The sequence below is a fragment of the Helianthus annuus genome, chromosome 11, assembly GCF_002127325.2.
Source record: "Helianthus annuus cultivar XRQ/B chromosome 11, HanXRQr2.0-SUNRISE, whole genome shotgun sequence".
Taxonomy (NCBI): Eukaryota; Viridiplantae; Streptophyta; class Magnoliopsida; order Asterales; family Asteraceae; genus Helianthus; species Helianthus annuus.
In genome coordinates, this window is record NC_035443.2 from 18261438 (window position 1) to 18274938 (window position 13501).

Below are 13501 nucleotides of genomic sequence, written 5' to 3' on the forward strand. Positions count from 1 at the left end.
ACATGACGAGCCGAGCTAGAGCCCAGTCGAGCTCTGGCTCGACGTGACTCGTTTACACCCCTAGTTGCAATTGTTGATTGAAATGAAAGTGAAGGGTTTTGTAGAGAGAGAAAGAGATGGGGTGAAGAAAGATGATGAGAAAGTCTGCTTATTTATAGAATGAATATTTACAGATTTGGTCGTCAACAACACATGATTTACGATAGTTGACATGTAGTAAAATTAAAGTGAATTAAAAAATTACAAATAATTAGATGTTAGGGATAAGACATGGTGGGTAGGGAGTGCAGTGTGTTTGATGGATAAAAGCTTATTAGGGTTATATAAATTCAAATGTTTATATAAAAGTCAAGTAAAATGGTTTCTTGACATCTTGTTTTATGAAAATAAATTGCTAGAAATAAAAAAGTGGAGAACAGAAACCATGCATATAACATGTTAAATATATCATAAAAAAATCAATACAACATTTAAATAATTAACATACCTGATCCATTATCATCCCTACCTATCATCCATTTTAATAACTTTGAAATTGTGTACATAATGTGTTTTTGCCATCCCTTTATACCTAGTTTTAAGGTGATATTATACCTAGTTTTAAGGACATATGTGAAGCCATCCCTTTAAATTATCATGTTAAACGTGTCATTTTATACATATTGTGCACGTCATTAATGTATTTAATGCTTAGATTTAATTACGTCATATCGCGCCATGTCATTAATGTATTTAACTGCTTAGATTTAATTACGCCAAAAGGTTTGTGTAGCCCAATTATTAAATATGCTCATGTTGCTATATTAGTACATGATGCATTATTATTATACATAAAAACAACTTAATCGCGCCAGTAGACGTTGAGTTTGATCACTAAACTTTTGTTTGTTGTGCAGTTTTTCCCCTTCAAGAGTTAAAAGAGAACAGATTCAACCCATCGCTGGTTTGCGCCATGACCTTTGTGGCTCTTGACTTTTGCCACCAAATGTGGACGTTAGTTTTTCTGGCCGTTTAGCGCACACTAATACTAGTTTAACTAAAAGGACTGTGTACGGTTTAAACCAACCTCACTAGTTTTAGATCTACCCAAAATCGGGTAAAGGGAACGATGGTAGATATACCACAAAGAAAGAAATAAATAACTAAGGGGTCATTTGTTTCAGCTTTTAATCGTTGAGATCTCTTACTGGTTTAGTACTTAATGGTTCAGACTGTTTGTTTCGCGAGGAAATGTCTGAACGGTTCAGACATTTGACTCTAAATGGTTAAGCATTATACTAAGTCTGAATGGTTAAGAACTCTTATCTGAATTGGTCAGACATTTGCCTCTGAATGGTCAAGCATTATACCAGCTCTTAATGGTTCAGACACATCTTACTGATTTAACACTTAATGGTTCAGACCTCTTATTGGTTCAGCACTTACCCATTCAGAAGTTATCAGCCAGCCTCTAACTGCAAAACCAAACAAAGGATACTAATATGTTTATGAGTTACCTACTAATCCATAATCCATATCCACATTACATGGTTACATAAACCTATTTATTACATAAAACTATTTCCTAGTTACATGTTATGATGCTCTAGAAAGATTTGTCAAAAACGAGACCACCGCATCCGACTGAAGTAAATACCGAGCATTTGTGCGCGTTCGTCCAACCGCACACGAAAAATAATTCTCTCCTTTCAGATCAAGTACATTCCATGTTATTTTATCCGGGGATGGTGATGACCGTCTAGAACCATTCGCAACAACACCGTTACCGTTACAGTTACCATTACTGTTGCCGTTTCTCTTATTTTCAGTATGGCGTTGGTGAGATTGTTTTTGAGACGTCTTTGACCCGCATTTTCCAGACCTTCTTTCTGCAGACGGCTTTGTTGCATCACTATACTTCGGTCTCGTGATGCCAATGCCGTCTACAGGAAGCTCTGGCTCAAAAAATGTGTATAAATCTTCGTCCTGTAAAAATGATATATTACTAAAAGAGGAAGACACATATGCAAAATTCACATCTTCGGGCCGTTTGGTTCTCATAATGTTTTTGACTACAGGGATTCAATGCTACATTGACCCGAACCCGTTTGACAGGTATTAAAATGATCACTGACACGAACATGTTTCGGCATCTTACTCAACCTTCTCACTCGTCATGTATAAAATATAGTTAAGACTTAAGATATCGAGTACATACCTTTCCAAGAGAATGACCAACGCATAGGACATAATCAATTGGTGCCGAAATTGATTTACTATGAACAATCTCTCCTAATATACGAACAATCGTAACACCCTGTTTTCACGTATAAAATATGTTTAATTAGTTATCTAAGAATTAGTGCTGAGTTGGCAACGACCAAAAATGAATCAGGCACCTTTGTAACACCGACGGGTCGAACCTCCACAGACCGGCTTCCTTGTACAACATCAACCGACGCATTAGATATCGGGCCCGTCCAAAGGTGTTGTAACATGTCTCGGGCTTGCAGCCTCCCAAACTCCACATCTACATACACAAGCATATAATATCACACACACACATGCGCGCACACACAAGAAAGAATCGTCAGTCGTGCATATACATACCTGCATATTTGTAGTTCCAAACGAGTGATGTCTCGCGAAGGTCGAAATTAGAACGAGGTGTACGCTCAGTGAAATACTCGAAAACATGCTGTGGAAAGTTTATGGAGTAAAGATATAAAAACAGAAAAAGACAAAATGGAAGACAAACGATAAACCTTAAACCTTAGAAGATCATAACATGTCATATTGTCGTGTTTACCTTTACACTGTCGACCCATTCCATATTCGAATGTTCAGGCATCGTTGTCATCCACTCACCTTTTGTGGAGCGTAAAAACATTCCATTTTCAGCTGCCAACCACATGTTATACTCTCCAAAGTTCTGGGAAAATCGACATATGTTTATATGGTATAGTTCACTTCGGGTCAAACATAGAAAATTAGCTAAAAATGAATCAGGTCAAATGGGTCGAACGTGTTAAACATATTACATATGTCATTATCGTTCTTAAATGATTCTTTATTATAATACCGCAGTTCTTGTAATATTTATGTAAGACATTAAATAGAGTAAATTGTCATTTTTGTCCCTAGGGTTTGGCCATTTTTGCGATTTTCATCCAAAGTTTTGTTTTTCCGCATCTGGGTCCTCGTTGTTTAAAAATCTTGTCATTTTTGTCTCTGAGGGCTAAACTTAGAGGGACAAAAGTCGCAATAAATTATCAAACCACAGGGACGAAAATGGCAAGATTTTGAAACCACGAGGACCCAGATGCGAAAAAACAAACCTTTGGATGAAGGTTGCAAAAGTGGCCAAACCTCAGAGACGAATATGAAAATTTACTCCATTAAATATTTACAAAAACAAAGGATAGCGGATCGACCCAACCCGTTTTGACCCACACATAAAAGTACCAGTTTTGACCCGTTACCCAATTTGCCCGTTTTGCCACCGAGAAAGTTGACATACCTCATCCAATACAGCTCTTTCGCTTCCACTGAGGACAACAACAGTTGTTTTTGGATCACTACAAAGCTTTCTTAGAGGTTCTTTCAACTCAGGGTGTAATTTAAGATCCATTTCTCTTATTTGATCGCCGCCACGTCTATCAGGTGTATCAACCGGTTCGGTCAATGTAGCGTTGAATCCCTGTAGTCAAAAATGAATATTCTATATGCCAAAGTTCATATTTAATAATATTAAATTAAATTGTTTTGTTTACTTGCCAGTATAAGAAGTCGGTTACTTGACTGCGAATAACGCTCGATAGCCTCTTCAACGGGAAGAGGTGGCGGAACTTCTCTACGCCTTTGTTGTGCTTCAACTACGGTATCATTTAGTTCACTACATGAAGTTAAAAAAGTTAGGCTTTTTTTTAAATGAAGTTCAATTTTTTATCAGTAAATTAATTTTTTTTTCAGTATATAACTAGAAAATATAGCTTTTAATTAATAATCCTAGACTCCTAGTTGAGGTTTTATTGTTTTAATGAGCTTTATTGTTGTTAAAACCTCATTAAAATGTATAAAATAGAGATAAAAGATACACTATATGTCTGACAAACACTACGTACAAGTGTTTATGCGCTTTCCTACTTAAAATTGGTTTTATATTGAACACAGATCTTTATATACATATATAGTGGTTGGTTAACGTACAATATTCCTTAACGTACGATGCGTATGAGATGAAATAACACATGTTATAAAACTCAAAACCCTAATCACGCATGTTGAAAAAACATAATCACGCATGTACAAAATCAGAAATCACGCATGGGGTAAACCCCTAATAACGCATGTTATAAAACTAATCACGCATGTTATTATTTCATCTCGTACGTAGGGATATTGTATTTTACACTTTCACTATATATATACACTATATATATATATAGGGTAAGGTTCATGCGAGAACCACCTTTAATTCGAGAACCGCGAGAACCAATGTGAACACAACCTAAAATAGCTAAAAAAACCTAACCCCCACCCCCCCCCCCCCAAGCTAAATGCTAAAAACTAAAACCCCCCAAAAAACCTAAAAAAAAACCTACCCCCCCCCCCCACCCCAAGCTAAAATGCTAAAAACTAAACCCCAAAATCTAAAAAAACAAAAAAAAAAACTTAAATTTTTTTAATATTTTTTATGTTAAAATCGCTACTTTTAGTAGCCAAATACAAAAAAAATAAAAAAAAAAAATTTTTACTACTAAAAGTAGCGATTTTTTTATAAAAAATATTAAAAAAAAAATTTTTTTGAGTGTTTTTTAGCTATTTTTAGGCATTTTTGGTTGTGTTCACATTGGTTCTCGCGGTTCTCGCAATAAAGGGTGGTTCCTAACGGATCTTTGTCCTATATATATATATATATATATATATATATATATATATATATATATATAGAAAACCAATTTTAAGTAGAGAGTTGGTACGGCATATATACTTGTACATCTATACAGTGGCGGATCTAGGATTCCGACCAAGCGGGAACGTTTTATAAATAGGCGGTAACGAAATCGAAAAAACGTCAAATTTTTCCAAATTTACACTAAAAACGTCAAAAATTTTCCGACCAAACGGTAGCGGAGGCTACCCCTTGATACAAGGTGTATCCGCCCCTGCATCTATATAAGTATATATAATAAATATACATATATATAGAAAACCAATTTTAAGGGAAGAGTTGGTAGAACCGCATATATATCTGTACGTAATGATTGTAAGACATAATAAAAGAGAGAGAAAGAGGTAGTTATGTTGTTTGTAACCGCCTTTTGTATCATAAAGCGATGCATACAAACTTTTATGTGATTTCCTATCTAAGATCAGTTTTGTGTTGAAACGACCATGATAACGGAATGAATACATTTTATTACCATATCGATTCCATTACTTCCTTTATATTCATTTCTTTAGAATTCTTTTTTGTTATTTAAAAGGTCAAAAGATACCTGACAAAAGTTTCCGCCCATTCTTGAGCCGTGTGGGTCGTGACATGCAAAAAGTTAAGCAAATGGCGTTTTTCTCGTTCTTCAGCCGACATATTTAAAGCTTGGCCTATGGAAGCTGCAACTTCGGTTATATTCCACGGGTTAACAAGAATGGCCCCCGCACCCAATGACTGTGCCGCACCAGCAAACTACAAGCGTACCACAAGATGGCTTATTTTAAATAAAACGATAGATCTTGCTCGAATATTTTTATTGAAATTTACAAGTAATAATAACTAATAAAGATAGTGATAAATAATTACCTCGCTTAAAATGAGCACTCCTCTTTTAGCATCTTGGCATGCAACAAACTCATAACTGACAAGATTCATTCCATCTCGTAAAGATGTGACTAGTGCTATATCTGGCAACACGAGCCGAATAATATACCGTTGTGAGTTGTGACGTTAAAATATTTATTTCAAATGTTTTATCATATAAACTAGAGTAAAGTACATAGATAGTCCCTGTGGTTTTCCAAAAGTTTGGATTTGGTCCCTAGTTTTCTAAAAGTACACGGATGGTCCCGTTGGTTTGCACTTTGTAACGCATTTAGTCCCCAACTTTTGTCAAAAGTACATGGATGATCCCTGTGGTTTGCACTTTGTAACGCATTTAGTCCCTAACTCGGACCTCCTAAAGCCTCTAAATTTGTTGGCTGTGGACTAAATGCGTTACAAAGTGCAAACCGCAGGGACCATCTGTGTACTTTTAGAAAGCTACGGACCAAATCCAAAAATTTATAAAATCACAGGGACTCTCCGTGTACTTGACTCTATAAACTATGACAAAATGAGAAAAGACAAGTACCAGTGACAGCATACAATGCACATAAAGCAGGAAAGTCAAGCGACCGATCCTGCAGATATCACATGACGGAATTTTTTTTTTAAATTTTTAATCACTAGTTAAAAAACCTTATCTTCTAATCATTAATTAAACAACAAAAATCTAACCAGATGGTGAATCGGAACAGTAGTCAATGACCCGAATCTACCGTTTATCCGCCCCACAATTTCATGAACTTGACTTGTGAGTTTTTGATCTGCAAGATGAGATAATCAAAGACCGATATTTTGTGTAACGTATAAGGGACAACTCACTATAGCATGAAACAAACATAACGACAACTTATATAGTTATAGCTAAAAGATAAATATTGTGAAAACATACATTCGGGAACGTCGGTTCTTGTTGGTACGGCAATCTGTAGCAAAACAACTTTATCACACCAATATGGATTTTCTTCTAGAAACTTCTCGAACGCTAGTATCTTTTGAGGGATCCCTTTAATCATATCGAGTCGATCAACACCTAACATCACCTATCACAACAAGAACGAAAAAAAGTCAAAAGTGGTCAAATAGCTAAACATAACGACTGAACTTATCTATCTAAAGTCAAAAGTCGAAACTACCTTTCTTCCGGAAAATCGTTCCTTCAGTTCTGCAATATGTTTTTGCACTTCAGGATTTTCGAGAGCGTGAATAAAACGGTCGGAATCTATACCAATTGGGAACTGTTTCATCATCCAAAAAATCCAACGTCAGATATAAGATCAAGTCAAAGGCTGACTTTACAGAAGTCAACTTTGACTTACAGCAGCAACACGAGTAAGCCTCCCGTTATCCTCTACTCCTTCTGGCGTACCCTCGAGTCCCATTATACGAGTACACGCACTCACAAAGTGTCTTGCGTAATCATACGTATGAAACCTATATAACAAGTTAATGTTTATGCGATCAAGTTATTAAATTAACATCCATCGACTAACGAAAATGAGAAAATTACAAACGTACCCCACCAAATCAGCGGCAAGAACCGCACGTAAAATCTCGGAACGAGAAGGTAACGTTCTATGAATTTCGGAAGACGGAAATGGTGTATGAAGAAACCAGCCGACTTTCATGTTAGGGTTACGTTCTTTAAGATATTTTGGGAGAAACATAAGATGGTAATCATGGCACCAAACAACATCACCTTCCTCATAGTGTTCGCATACCACGTCAGCAAACATTTCATTTGCTTTTTTGTATGCCGCAAATTGAGATTGGAAGCTTCTGGTCGTTGCTAAACGGTCTTCTTGTGGAAGACCGAGATAATGGAAAAGAGGCCATAATATGTTGTTACAATAACCGTTGTAATATTGATGCACGATATCTTCATCGAGAAATACGGGTATACACCTCTGCGTTACAATACACAAATGAGTCCGTTTTAACGCATTCAAAGATTCAAACTAATAATGTAACAATATCTTATATATAATCATATTAACACATTCATTACTAATACAAGATACGCTAATTTGATTTTCATAATCGAAACTATTTTATTGGCCGAGAATAGTCCATACTGACAATTTAACCAATGACACTCCGAACTTTTAGGTTCATTTCCAAGTGCAATCCCACTTGCACACACTTGATCTTCACTCGATTACGCACATATGGATGAGTACGATTTAAATGGAGAAACGTATCTTCCTTGTGAGTGAAATTGAGTAAAAATCAAGTGCAAATCTAGTGTAAATCTATGATGATTATGTGAGCGGATTGCCCTTGGTAACGAAAGTGAAAGTTAGGAGCGACACTAAGTAAACTGACAGTTTGGATTATTATCGGCTAATAGGTTATATTAAAAAAGGACAAAATTAAACTGTTTGCCGGTCAACCCAACTTGAACCATTTGAACCCGAATCCGTTTTGACCAGTTGACCTCTTCTCACCTTGCCAACTTTACAACTATTCATTATAAACTTATAACAATGACCCATCTCACAACACTACAATCTTTAGTAATCTAAACTTCAAAAAGATTTAAACTTTACCTTCTCCGCAAGCGCTTTCGTTAGCGCCCTCTGCCCGGGCTCATCCGGCACATTCACACCCGCCCACCCGATCCATTTCGCCTCAACTTCCTTCACACCCAAAAGAGCACTAACAAGTCCACCACCACTAACATCAAGTGACCAACTTTCTTCCCCTTTCCTAACCGCCGAAACCGGCAACCTATTCGCAACAACCAACAACCGTTGCGTAAACAACCCTCCATCCGGCTTCTCCCACCGCTCCCGCGCAGCAGACGCCCCTTCCAAAAACTGTTCCACATAACTATTCGACTCGAGATCAATACTTTCACCGCACCCATTCGACTCGTTCAAACCCGAATACGCTCTATTCTTTCTCATCTCTCTGTCTCTCAACAGTCTCTGTATTCGATCACTCGAATTGCCATTGTAATGATTTGCAGGCATAACTATGATCTACACATCAGTTGTTTTAACTTTTAAAACACATATTAAAGAAACAGATAACATAAAGAACAAATCGGAATCACATAAATCTATCTGGGGTCTACCATTACTACTTTTGGTCCAAGATTTGTAAATACCCACGTTTCTAATTTACCGACAATTAGGGGAACATATATTTGCAGCCACATGTTACATAAAATCAAACAAAAACATGTCCATACAAAACAAAAATCAAGAAAATCAAGAAATGAAGAAAACCCTATTCGAAAGATTGTCAAAATGTAAAGTTTAACACAGACTTACTAAAATTGAGTTGGAATGTGAAGAATCTAGGAGCAGATTGGCCGGTGGGTGGCCGGAAAAAGGTTGCCGGAAGGGGGAAAGTGGTGAGGTTTATAGGGTGTGTGATTTGGGTGTGTTTTACAGAGCCATGCAGGTGGTGGAAGACAGATTTATAGTGATGATGAGGTTTATATTATTTTATTTATTATTTATTTATGTGATTAATTAATTGTGTGTTTTTTGAGACTTGAGTTTGAATAAATTTATGAATTTATTTATTTATTGATTGCTTACGTCACACGTAATGGAATTAAGTAACCGAAATGGAGGGTTTCTTGTAATTGTCAAAAGGAAAAAAAAAAAAAAGAAAAAAAATAAAAAGAATTATTGCCACTTTCTCGTTTCTTGCATATAATTGTGGCAAATATTATGGAAAATAAAAAAAATGTTTTTGAAACAGGACTGGTTATTGATTTGGTGGTCTTATTAGTTTGGTTGGTTAACATTGTATATGGAAAACGGATTACATCATAAATAATTTATGTGTGGGGATTTAAAACGTATATTAAGAAGTAAATGAGATCTTCGAACTAAATGTATTTAAAAAACGTTGAAATGCAGTCTAAAACTCTTCTTGGTTGCTTGTTCAGTCTGTCCGACTGATGACCGGTCAATTTAAATGTATGGTGATTCATGTGAACTAAGTAAAACCGTTTATACAATTGATTCTTAATTTTGACAGCTCACCTGATTTGTCTGATTAGGTTTTTAAAAAGGTGAAAATAAATGTGAAGTTGGCTATATACATTGAATAATGAGATTCATAGTTTATAGTTCATCTTACTTTTTTTATTTTTCATTTATAAGACACCATTTAGTAAAAAAAATAATATGTGGATGAGTTTATCTCTAAGTTAATATCTATTTTCATCCACACTTAGTTACTAGACTGGAAACCAAGTTAATCCAACTATTTTTTTAACTAATTGTATCATTAATATGTTACCATTTTTTTTTCAAATTTATTTATTCGGTGATTATAGATGATATCTCACGAGTGATATATAAGGGCATCCACGATGCATAAGGCTCCCGCATCCATAGAGTCTATAGGTGGTGAGACACTTTAAGCCTAATCTACGCATTTTATCATGCATTTACACAAGAGCATGTTTTAATAACTCGACTTCGTAACCTCCAGATCATATGACAACAATCTTATCACCCATGAGTGATTTATAAGTCTAATAAATCAATCTAAAGTATATTTAATTCATTTAAGGATTTATAACCCTAATAAATCAACCAAAAGGTATATTTAATTCATTCAAAGGCTAACACGTGATTTTTACATTCTCCCTCTTTAAATTTATCTTTTTATTTATAGGATGTTTCACAGTTTAAGCATGTCATTTAAGCATGCAAATCATTTCTCCTTTATTTTATGTTAGCAAAAGTATTAACCATCAAACATGTTTAATTATTGTGTTGGAAAGTACTAGCTAGTAACAAACAACATTGCTTTCAAGGGTCAACCGTATTTCGGTTTCACATGTTTAGGTAGATGAAGAAAGCGTGAATCACAACCTTTAGAAATGTAATTACTAATTAAAGATGAATTTTAAAATTATACATATATTTATTTAGGGTAGGGATACTGTACATTAATTCAGAAGTGTGAAAAGTGTATTATAACACTATATATAACACTATATAACACCATATAAACACTGTATAACACCATATAATACTATGTAACAGTATATAATACCATATAACAATATATAACACTGTACATCTATCATAGACATGTTATCAGACAAAATATAGTGTTATATTTGTTATATAATGTTATATAGTGTTACATAGTGTTATATGGTGTTATACGGTGTTTATATGGTGTTATATAGTGTTATAATACACTTCTCACACTTCTAGATTAATGTATTGGATCCTCTACCTATTTATATATTTATGAAGTTATAGAAAAAACCATGACATAAATAATGTTGACATGTAATAAAAGACACATATTATCTAGTATCTACAATGTTTTAAAAACCGGTTTTTAAATCAAACCGGATTAGGCTAAAAAATGGTTCAACCGGTTGAACCGGGTTGTACCGTACGGTTCAACCGGGTTGACTAGCTACCTCAATAATTTCATAAATTACAACACCAACTCAAAAGTTAATCCAAAAATGCATGATTACATATTAAAATATGATCCAAAACTAAATCCATAATAAAACATAATTCAAAAGATAATCGAAAATCATTCAATTTTCCAACAAGCTCTTTTAAATGAAAGTGTACGATATGTTTAAGCCATTTGAGTGTTGAGTACATCAAATATTTTCGTTTCATACAATATTAAATAAGAACTTTTAGTTACGAATAATCATAATATATAAAAATTGCGTTAGATAAGTAACATATATAATAAAAATAAGTAACACCCAAAGTAAAATAACCATGGGCCCATACCGGTATTACGTTTTAAACCGGTATACCGGATTTTACCGCCGGTACAAACCTTATGCCGTTTCACTTATTTACCGGGGTGTTTCGTACCGGATTTACATCTAGAAACGGTAATACCGGTATAACCGGCCGGTATTTACCGGTTTTTAAAACATTGAGTATCTATATATTCGGAAATATCTAGCATATGGTGATATATATTCTCTTTTATTATTTTGATGTAGAGAAAAAATATCTAGTTATGATGAGAAAAATATTGTGAGAATCAAAGAGACAGGAAGAATGGTAGCAAGTGGGGTACTTCGACAGCGGCAGGTCGGAAGTAACATAATGACTGGTCTATATCGTTTTCCATCAAATTGAAAAAAAAATCATATATATAAAAAATATAAAAATGAGCATATATATAATTGCATATTATGCTATAGTATACTTATATAACTATTTTGCTCGTATAAGCTTGCGAAAGTTAGGCCCTTAACTTGGATCGATTAATATTAAGCTTCTAACACATTCGAGAAATTTATAGTAAATGTGACTCAGTTAGGCCCTTAACTTGGATCGATTAAGCTTTTAGCTTTAAATCAAAATATTTATGATGTATTGGAAATTAAGGAATGAAGTGGTATTTTCCAGCAAGTGGGTCGATATCTTGAGGCTTGTGGCGGATGTAAAAAAATACAAGCTTTCTTTGGGTGAAAAACCGAGCTAAAATGATGTTGTTAGTTTGGTCGGATTGGTGCGCATTTAATTTTATGTAATTTGTTTCCATTTTTCTGTATTTTGTGTTGGCCTAGCTTCTCGCTAGTTGGTTTTTGTGGTTAATATATTCTGCCATTAAAAAAAAATGTATGTATGTTTTGAATTTTGATTTAACTCCAAATAATCCGTTTCATGTATGTACTTTTTATTTTCGTGATTAGATTACCATCCCTAAATAGTAAATACAATATATGTTAAATTTGTATAAATACAAGAACTTTTTTTAGAATCCAGATCATTTTTAAGTATAAGGTGATCTAGTCAGTTTGTTTATTAAAAGTTCACGAATATAAACTGTATACACAAAATAGTGTTACATATTTTATAGTTAAAAGGTTGTGTAATATTAACACCATTGTATAAATTAAATATACCCATAAAAATACATATTTGTGATTTTTCCATAATAGAAACCTTTTCCATGTTTACAAACCGCAAATTTACATAAGTTTAAACAAAATCATGATTTTCATCTATCTTCAGGCAATTTCTTAACGAAATGTAGCGACGAGCATTCAGGAACAAACAATGAATTATGAGTTGAACGATTTTGGATTGAATCACTAACTAAGCATAAAAACTAACCTCGAGATTACACGGCAAAGCTCCCCTCCGATTCGATCTACAACCGAAAACTGAAGGTGAATGTTTATTATAACAAGGAGAACAAGTGTGTTCTTTGTCACAACGGTAAAGGGGACATTAAAGAAAAAGAAAGAAACTTTTGTTTAAAGCTGTTTTTGGTGCCCAAGCATTTGGAGGATGTGACGATGGTGTTTGATTTGTTTTGGATTTTACACTCACATTATAAATGGATTGTAGAAAAAAAAATATATTATTCGGTTTGTTAACTAAAAGTATAATTTTTCTGTTACATATAATATTAAACATTGATAAATATACGTTTTTGGTACTTTGGTGTCCTTGCATATGAAATAAATGGGTAAAACGTACATTTTGTCAACATATATGGGTAAACGTACATATTGAAATATTCGGTTTGTCTACCTTTGTATTGAACTTGACTCTTTTAGTATTATTTATAATGTTCTAATGTGAAGAAGGTAAGACATTTATTTGCTATATAAAGAGTGGTTACAATGGGTTTTTTTATAGAACCCTATAGATGCAAATGTGATATCGACGGATAGAGCACGGCCCATAAGACATTTGAGACATTGTTCGGTTTTTGGCCAGA

At 34.3% G+C, this 13501-nt stretch overlaps 1 protein-coding gene across 2 annotated transcripts; it reads right to left on the reverse strand.

The window, feature by feature from the left end:
• Positions 1 to 1455: 1455 nt before the first annotated feature.
• Positions 1456 to 13038, reverse strand: LOC110889842 (alpha,alpha-trehalose-phosphate synthase [UDP-forming] 1). 2 transcript variants are annotated; one of them, XM_022137408.2, is made up of 17 exons: positions 12889 to 13038; positions 8350 to 8784; positions 7319 to 7707; positions 7120 to 7234; positions 6937 to 7038; positions 6693 to 6843; positions 6476 to 6564; positions 6330 to 6378; positions 5783 to 5883; positions 5481 to 5668; positions 3757 to 3874; positions 3500 to 3679; positions 2789 to 2911; positions 2590 to 2677; positions 2379 to 2509; positions 2198 to 2296; positions 1456 to 1965 (listed from the first exon to the last, which is right to left on the reverse strand). In XM_022137408.2, exons 2-17 carry the CDS (start codon positions 8773 to 8775, stop codon positions 1576 to 1578), a joined length of 2739 nt encoding a protein of 912 aa, XP_021993100.1. In that variant the 5' UTR covers positions 8776 to 8784; positions 12889 to 13038; the 3' UTR covers positions 1456 to 1575. The 2 variants fall into 2 exon arrangements, with proteins under 2 accessions (XP_021993100.1, XP_021993099.1); XM_022137407.2 differs by lacking the exon at positions 12889 to 13038 and adding an exon at positions 9079 to 9231.
• Between the last annotated feature and the right edge of the window lie 463 nt (positions 13039 to 13501).

Coding starts and splice junctions, on each gene's coding strand:
- LOC110889842 (XM_022137408.2), bottom strand. CDS start 8,775: ATGCCTGCAAATCATTACAATGGCAATTCGAGTGATCGAATACAGAGA. Junction 7,235..7,318: donor CTTGCCGCTGATTTGGTGGG/GTACGTTTGTAA, acceptor CTTGTTATATAG/GTTTCATACGTATGATTACG. Junction 6,379..6,475: donor CTGTTCCGATTCACCATCTG/GTTAGATTTTTG, acceptor TGATATCTGCAG/GATCGGTCGCTTGACTTTCC.